The 9327-nt window shown below is 44.3% G+C and overlaps 1 protein-coding gene across 1 annotated transcript; it reads right to left on the bottom strand.

Moving 5' to 3' along the window:
* Positions 1 to 7778: 7778 nt before the first annotated feature.
* On the bottom strand, positions 7779 to 8408 carry LOC124697151 (oleosin 18 kDa-like). The gene has a single exon (XM_047229784.1). It carries the CDS (start codon positions 8406 to 8408, stop codon positions 7779 to 7781), a length of 630 nt encoding a protein of 209 aa, XP_047085740.1.
* Positions 8409 to 9327: the final 919 nt, after the last annotated feature.

Raw genomic sequence — 9327 nt, forward strand, 5'->3', positions numbered from 1 at the left:
TAATGGATATTTAGAATTTGAATTTCTCATGAGTATGGCACACCACATAGTGACTAGATAATCTTGCAATATCAATACTAAGTGGTGGTACCCATGTACACACATTTTAAAGAAAGTGAGATGCACAAAGCATATCACTCCCCCAAAATGGGATGTTCCATTAATCACTTCAAAGAGAGCCAAATAAGATATCATCAAGATGCATTAGGCTCAAAACAATACACAAGTATATGGTGAGTCAAACAAACATACTTGAACACACAAGATAAGCAAGTAAGACACAACACATACATACACATATTTGGTACAAAACCAAACATGCAAAGGGGCAAGTAACTTACAATAAACATGAAGAGTTGAAGTATGAGTTACCGCAAGGAGGAACATTGGATTATGAGATATAGATGATAATCCATACGACTTGGCTTGGTCAAAATATAATATATGAAGATCCCTTAATTCTTCATGAAGTAGCCAAGTCTCCAATGACCTCCACTTGTACCTATTGATCAAGTTTGAGATTGTTGGTCCCCAACCAAGTTGGGTCCTAAGAGATTAGTCACAATAGGCTTGGCAACCCAAATGGTTCTTTTCTTGAAACCACTTTGAGTTCCAACAAACTTGGCAAACACATTGCCATCCTTATCCTTCCCTAGAGAATAATCATTATCAACAATTATAGGGTTAGATAAGGTACCACCTAAGCAAGAAGAAGCAAAGTGTCCCTTCTCACGACATAAGTAGCAAGTGTTCCCCTTTCTCTTCTTTATTGATTTCTTCTCTTGGGGAACAATATCTTGATTCTTCTTGAGAAGTGGCCTATCTTAAACTTGAGGTCGAGCATGAGCTTGACCTTTACCTTGTGACCGTTTCCCCTTGTTGTTTCTCACTCAAGTGCTTCTTCTTCTTCAATGGGCATGATCTAACATGATGCCCTTCAACCTTGCACTTGAAGCAAACCAACATGGCCGGATCCTTGACTTTGTCTTGGCCCTTCCTCTTGTTGCTCTTGCTCTTGGACTTGTTCTTGTTATTGGAGTTGAATCCAAGTCCACTTTTGTCATTGGGGGATTGTTGCACACTTAGCATCTTGTCAAGTGCGGATTTCCCTTCATGACGCTTTTCCAAGTCTTTCTTCAAAGAAAGGACTTGAGCCTCGAGCTCTTTTATTTCCTCTACATGGTTAGTAGAAATACAAGTACTAGAGGAAGTAGAAGCTTCATTGTTAGAGCAACAAGGCAAAGTGAGTAATCCAACACAAGGTGTATCACTAGTTTGACTAGATGGATTACAAGGACTAGCACATGGCAATGTAACATTTGTAGTATAGATTGTGCTAACATCCATATGAGGCTCACAAGATGTTACCTTAGTGATACTTGCCTCGTGAGCTAGCCTTAGCCCATCATAGGAAATTAGAAGATCATCATGAGAGCTTGAGAGCTTTTTATGACTTTCTTCCAATTCCCTATAATTGCTAGTTAGCAACTCAAGTTGAGCCCTTAGCTCAACATTCTTCTTTAAGGTCGATGCTTCACAAGAATTAAAGTTAGTAGCACAAGCATCAACAATAGTTTTCTCATTTTCATGCATATAGGATTCAATTTTTTGTGTAAGCATGAAATTAGCATGCTTCTCATCTTTTAGCTCATGCTTGAGGAGAGTGAATCTCATTTCCCCATTTTCAACATGGGACTCCAACTCCACTATGGTTTCCCTATATTTATTCAAGGTATCCATAGAGTGTTCGAGATAAGCACGAGCTTCTTTATTACCACGAAGAGAAGCATATACCATTCCCATATCATGCACCAAGATATTATGTTCTTCATCATTATCATCATCATCACTCTCATCATTAGAGGATGTGTTAGGAGTCAAAGTAGGAGATACCTTTGGTCGCCATAAGGCACATGTGCATACGGGAGGATGAAGATGAATATATTCTTGAATCCTCATTTGAAAACATGTCTTGATCCATAGAGTGTTCGATTTCCTCTACATTGTTAGTCAACAAACAACTAGAGGAAATAGAAGCATTTTGATTATGGGAGCAAGACAAGGCAAGCATATCATCATGGGATCTATGTAAGCAATTTACACATGATATGCAAGGACTATCAACACAAGTATGTAGGTCATTTTCAATGCTAGATGTGTTTAAGTCCAAAGAGAAAGCATTACAATGGGATAGAGATGAAGAATCATCACTATTGAGCACAATATCAACATTGCAATTTTCCTCACCACTCACCATATCATTACCTCGTGTCTTGCTACACGTTGGTGAAGTGAAAGAAGATGATAACTCATCACGACCGGAGGTGGAAGCAACTTGGAGCTCTTCATGATGTGAAGGGGAAGAGAGCTCCTCGGAGTCACCACCGACCAATTGAGAAGTGGATCCACCAAACATTTCCTTAAGCTTGATCCACATCTCATGAGACGATTTTCTCTTTATATATATCAAGAACCTACGAAAATCGGGTCTCAAGGAGAATAAAAGCTCATTAGATACTTGAGCTTCAAGATGTAAGTTTTTCTCATCCTCTAAAGATAGATTTTGAGAATCCATCGGAGGAGAAAAACCGACATCTAGAAATTGCTCTATATGAGGACACAAGGTCCGAAGGTTACAAAGCAAGCAATTTCGCCACAAAAGATAATTTGTGCCATTAAAGACAATTGTGTCATTGTGCACTATACTAGCCGACATCTTTACTCTCAAGGCGGTGAAGCCTAAAACAAGGAGAGACCTTGCTCTGATACCAATTGAAAGATCGAGATGTCGCCTAGAGGGGGGTGAATAGGCAATTAAAAACTCTTACGGATTTGTCTTGTAATAATGCGGAATTAAACTATCGTTTAGTTTACAAGCACAAACCCCAAATATGCTAAGCTCAACTAAGTGTAACAATAGCAACTAGAGCTAAGAAAGATAGGCACAAGATATATGTAGCACAAGTGATAGCAAGATATATGTACTTCAAGCACGATGGCTATCACAAGGAAAGAGAGCTCGGGTATAGAAATAACCGAGACACGCGGAGACGAGGATGTATTCCCGTGTTCCCTTGCTTTGCAACAAGGTACGTCACGTTTGGAGGAGTGGAGGTCCCACGAAGGATTCCCCGCGCCACGAAGGCTCACCCTATTCTCCGAACCACACCCACGAAGGATAATGGCCCTTTCCTTATGGTTAGCTTTTCCTCCGCTCCGGAGATGGCAAGCTCCACAACCACTTCACAAGCTCCACGAAGGAGAAGCCCGGGCCTCTTCACAATCTTCTTGAAGAGATCACCGGAGCACCAATCACCAAGCCAACTAGGAGGTCACCCTCCAAGAGTAACAAGCTCACGGTCTCTCACTCGAACAAATCGTGGTGGAGAGCTCAACACTATGCAATGATGCAAAGCAAGAACACCGGAGGTGTTCAAGTCCTTCACACTCAAATCCCACCAAAGCAACGAATGCTAGGATGAGATTGGAGAGGAAGAACAAGGGGAAAAGTCAACCAAAGACTCCAAGATCTAGATCCCAAGAGATTCCCTCACTTAGAGAAGAAACGGTTTGGTGGAAGTGTAGATCTAGATCCCCTCTCTCAAATCCTCAAATATGAGCAAGAATGGTTGGAGGATTCAAGGGGAAGAGCAAGTTCTTCAAATAGTAGCAATGGAGGAGAGAGAATGGGAAGAACTCATTGCTCAAGGTGGAAGAAAAGTCTATTTATAGCTAGGAGCAAATAAAACTGTTGGGGGGAAAAAGACAAGAAAACGGGCAAAAAAACTGCTCTAGAAGTGGCCCAGCCGGCTGCCAGGCCGGCTGACCGGATTCGGCGCTGAGGCAGCCGGTGGCCCAGCCGGTCCGGCCGGCCCAGCAGCCGGGCGGGGCCTGCAGCGCACGCGGGCGGCGGGGAGCTAGGCAGCGCCTGGGGAGGTGGGCCGCCGGGCGCCGAAGGCCCGGTCCGGCGGGAGGCCGGCCTGGCCGGGGCGGGAGCCGGGCGGGCCGGTGGCTGCCGGGCCACCGACCGGACCGGACCGGGAAGGCCTCTGGACGCGGCCCCGGATGGCACGAGCGGCCAGGCCGGATCTGGCCGGGTGGGCCGGCGCTCGGCCCGGCAGGCCGGCCGGCCGGCAGCCTCTCCCCCTTTTTCTTTTTTTCTTTTCTTTCCTTTTTATTCTTTTCCCTTTTTATCTTTTCTTTAATAACAAATGCTCCCGAACTCCGAATCGCATGAAACCAATTTTGTTTGGAAGATAACAACAAATGCTATCTTATATAAAGTGAAAACCCAAGAATCTGTAGGAGGGGATTTTATCATGAATATAAAAGGTAGAACCTTATATCATGAATAACCGGTAAAATCACCCAACCTCGAAAACGCAATAGAAGATGCATGTGAACTCCGTTTTCGATGAACTTGGGCTTGTTGTAAAGCTAGCAACAAGCTCAAGAACCTCACACCGAGAAATACCAAGAAGCAATAAGAATATGCAACGCATGCAAGGATTGAGCTCCCTAAGACGATGTGATCAAGTTAACCAACCGAAAGCCCCTCTTAATAGTGCGGCTATCTATCCTATAATTCGGTCTCCCATCAACCACCTCGAGACCGGTAAAAGGAAAACCTATCAAGGTCATACCTTTGCCTTGCGCATCCCATCACTTGATCATTGTCGCTTCGTGTATACTCACAAATGCTCCCCCATGCACAATGATGGGAAAGCTTCATTGATGCACATCTTCACATGTCCACTATCACCAAATGGACGGCAAGCTTCAAGCATGTGATCCACTCAAGATTCTCATCTTGAACTTGCCCAACTCAACCTTGTATCTTCTCATACTCTATCATACTATCTTGAGGTGTATAAAGAATTCTTCACTTGGAATCAAGCTCTCAAGATCTTGATCATTCATTGCTTATCTCATAGGATAGAGCATGGCCAATATTGAGTTCCACATAAGAACTCCATCTTCATTTCTTCTTCTTGATCATATCACATATATATCTTCAAGCCAATGATCTTGATGCCAATACACAAGGTATATCTTTATCTTCATGGCATCCATACTTGAATCCAACACATGGAGAGCAAGTAGTACCTATGGAATATTCCTTCATATAAAATCAATGAAAACATTAGTCCATAGGGGTTGTCATTGATTACCAAAACCACACATAGGGGCAATATACCCTTACAGAAGCTCATATGTGATTTTGCTTGTATGTATCTCCTCCCTGAGTTGAAAGGTATAACCTTGAAGCCATGAGAATATTATTTTTTGGCAACATAAGGTTGCATTTCGTACACTCCCGACACAACGTGTAGAGAATGCTCTTGATATTTTTCACACTAATATTTGCTTCATGACTAAAAATCCCTCAGTGGAGAACTATACTTTGTGACATTTTATTGATCACCATTCCGGTAAAATTTTCTGTGTGTGTTGAAAAACAAGTATCTAGTGCTCAAAGACTTCAAGGATTTCCATGCCAAAGTTGAAAGAGAAACTAGAAGGAAACTAAAGTACATGAGATCAAACAATGGTGGTAAAGAACGAGGTCCCTCATGCAAGTTTGGCATCAGTCTTGAGAAGACTCCGCCAAATACAACCTATCTCAATGACCTTGCACAAAGATGGAACATGACACTCATCGAAAGGCTCAAAACTATGCTCCCTCATGCAAGTTAAGCTAATTAATTTTGGCTTGAAGCATTATTGAATGCAATGTATGTACCAAACTAATGCCCTCGATTTTCCTCTTGTAGGTGATATTTCTTAGATATTTTGATCATGAAAAGAGGTATCATACAAGAATCTGAAGGTCTTTGGGTTAGAGCATTTGTGCACACCTAAGGGATCAGAGGTCCAAGTTTGATACCGAGTAAATCCAAGTGAAGGATTTAGCTACAGGTTGTGGGGCCCGGTTAATAGAAAGACTGTGAGATGGAGATATGTAGCGCGCATAAAAAATCAAAGAGTTAAAGATATTGGGAAACCGAAGAAGCCAAAGACCATCGCACCTCAGGTTGACATGGATCCAATTAATCCTCCCCAATTGCATGACAATTATGGGGGATATGATGATGTTGAAGATTGTGTTGATGCAACTGATGAAGGCGGTACAAATCAGGACAATTATCGGTTGTTTGATGACAATGATGGTAAGACACCTGATTTACCACCAATACAACAGTTGAGGAGAATTGAAAGAGTCTGGTTACCTTTCAGTAAATATCCACCACGGCCGGATGTATTGATGACTATTGGTGGTGAGCCCTCATGCTATGAGGAGGTAGTGTGTTGATCATAAGAATGAATGCGTGTAAGAGATATTTGTTAAGAAGGATCTGAATGTTGGAGATATATCCTAAAGTCAATCATGTATGATATATTTTCTAATGTATTCGTAAGTTAAAGATGTCGTCGTATAAATATTCAAATTTATCATCGAATATGTTATTCGATTGTGGAACTATGTATTATATTGTTCATCCTAAATTATCCATAGTCAACAAGATTATGTAAACTTAACATAGACTAATGTATGAGTTGGTTAACGACTAGGTTTCACTCATGGGTGTGGTGATGCCAATCTAACTTATTACTCGGCCAAAAAGTTTGGTGAGTCGAATTGGTCCACATTAAGACACATATTAAGACACGACACACTGAGCAAATTGTTATTTGTACTCAACCAATGGAATCCTTCTTTGGAAAGATAAATGTCATAAGCAAAAGCTGCAACATTTCTATCTGCACCCTTTGTTATTTCTTTGGATACATCTCTAAGCTTTGTTATTGCTAGTGAGACACTATCTAATCTTTTTCACTTGCCGCGCTAGTGAGACACTAGCTAATCTTTTTTCACTTCCCGCTCTCACAGATATCCTTCAGAGTTTCAGTGACCCTGTGACTAATGCATCAAATGTTGATGGTATCTATGAATCTATGATCCTGCCTATAGGGGAATAACTTCTCCGTCTCCGAAGCTTATGCTTTCTTTATAGCATAACAGTGTCCCTTTATCTCTGACATATGCAACTCTTGTTGTCAGCAGAAATACGTAGTTTCTTTTGGCTTCTTCAAAAAAGATTAAACACAAGGGACATGCTTCAGTGAAAGTATTTCTTCTATTCACTGTCAATGTTCTGGGGATCAGATCACATCCTTTTTTCATTGCCCGCCTTGCTCAGGCTTGCTGGAATTACCTATGTCCCTCCCTAGCCATTCTAGAATGTATTTCAAAGCACAAAGATCAGCTCAGCAAACTTTTTTTATGGAAATTATTATTCTTAGGGCTTGGTGTATCTGGATGCAAGACAGGAAACGCCACCCCTAGGGCGGAGGAGCAATGCAGGTGGATTGATGTACCGCCAAGAAAGTATGGAAAAGCTACTGCGAGATGGGCAAGAGTAAACAAATACCATTAATTAGGATTTATTCATCGTACAGGAACGAAAGAAACCACAGATTTACACATCGTTCCCCTTACAAAGAGTGTTGCATATACATATATACTGCTGCCGGCAGGTTCACCGCGAACGCAGGTACAGAACTCGACCGGCCGGCCTTTCTTATTCATAATAACTCAGAACTGATCGAACATACTAACATCACACGACGCTCATGGGACACTACCACGCACGCACACAACACTGACAGACACTCGCTCGGGAAGGCAACAGAGATATGCCTGGACACGTACGGAACTCCACCACGCGCGCTCCACTCGCACCCGCGCGCGTGGCCGGCAAGCAGGTTCTGCTAGCTTAAGACGACCCCTTGGCGCCTGCGCCGGTGTGGGTGCCGGTGTGAGCGCCGCCTGCGCCAGTGTGGGTGCCGGTGTGAGCGCCGCCTCCGCCGGTGTGGCCGCCCGTTCCGGCGCCGGCCTCCTGCGCGCGGCTCTGGATGGCCTGCCCCGCCTGCTCCGTCTTCTGCCCCGCGGCCGCCGCGGCCTCGGCCATCCTGCGCCTCGCCTCCTCCACGTAGTCTGGCGTCTTCTGGAACGCCTGGCGCGCCGTGTTGGCGAGCACCGTGAGCGACGAGAGGCCGCCCAGCCCGAGCGCGCCCGAGGTGAGGAACCCGGTCACGGCCAGCCCGATGGTGAGCGCCGCCGGGACCAGGACGGGGCTGAAGAGCAGGAACACCGGGGTGGCGAGTGCGAGCCCCACCACGGTGCCCGCCAGCAGCAGCCCGGACAGCACCAGCAGGAAGCCGCCCAGCGGGAACAGCGTCGCCACCGTCAGCGCCTGCGACGCCGAGGGGCCCTTCTCCGGGAGCATCCCCTTCACCTGGTCGGTGATCGGGCGCCCGCTGCCGTACTGCCCGCCGTACTGGCCTTGCTGCCTGCTGCCGTAGCCGTACTGGCCGTGCTGCCCGTAGCTCCCGCGATCCGCCATTGCTCTCCTACGCTGCTTGCTCCGGCTACTATTCGAAGATCGATCGCGGTGTGAAATATGATGTGAAGAATGGATGGGACTGTGAAGTGAGGTGGAGGGGAGAGGCGAGGGGTGGCATATATAGCTGGAAGAAGCGGTGACACGTAGGGAGGAGGAGGGGTACGTGGTGCTGCGGAGGCTTGCATGGGTTACACCAGTCGAGGAGGCTGACACGGCGCGGTGCTCTGGCGGCAGCCGCTGTCGGGGCTGAGCGTTGGATGCGGTATATGCATGCCATGCGCGCGTGACAGCTCAGATGGTCGTCACACTGTGACACAAACAAATTATTTGCTTGCCGGCCGCTTAGTGATTTTTTTATGATCCCCACGTTTTATATTTCTCAATTCTTATTTATTTGTACGTACGGATTTACTCTGTTGTCTTCCAGATGCAACTTCAACAGAGCTTTATTTAGCGGAAATTCAATTCAATTATCAATGTTTGTATTGTGTTTCGTAAAAAAAAATGGTTCCGTTCCTTTACCGAAAAACATATTTCGAACTGTTCAAACTTTTTTGACAAAAATTCTACATGTATGCGTGCCCTTTCCAAGTTTCTCAAAAAACTGATATTTTCAATGATCTATATAAAAAAAGAGAAAATTTAACTTGTAAAAAGCCTTACTTTAAACAACAAATTTTATCTCTTATACGCACGTCACAGGATAAGTTGATTTTTCATGAAACGACTTTGTAGCCACGTAACACGAAGATGTACGTGCGATTTTTTTTTTACATTTTAACATTCTCTAAGATGCATTTTAAAATAAACGAAGTGTATGCTCCCATGAACTAAAACCTCTTTGGTCTGCTTGAAGATTTCCAGAAAGGAGAATTGGATATTGCGAGATTGACTTATGGCATTATCACTTTAGTCCCAA

This window comes from Lolium rigidum, chromosome 3, assembly GCF_022539505.1.
Source record: "Lolium rigidum isolate FL_2022 chromosome 3, APGP_CSIRO_Lrig_0.1, whole genome shotgun sequence".
Taxonomy (NCBI): Eukaryota; Viridiplantae; Streptophyta; class Magnoliopsida; order Poales; family Poaceae; genus Lolium; species Lolium rigidum.

Excerpts from the sequence above, each read along its gene's own strand:
- LOC124697151 (XM_047229784.1), bottom strand. The coding sequence starts at position 8,408 with ATGGCGGATCGCGGGAGCTACGGGCAGCACGGCCAGTACGGCTACGGC.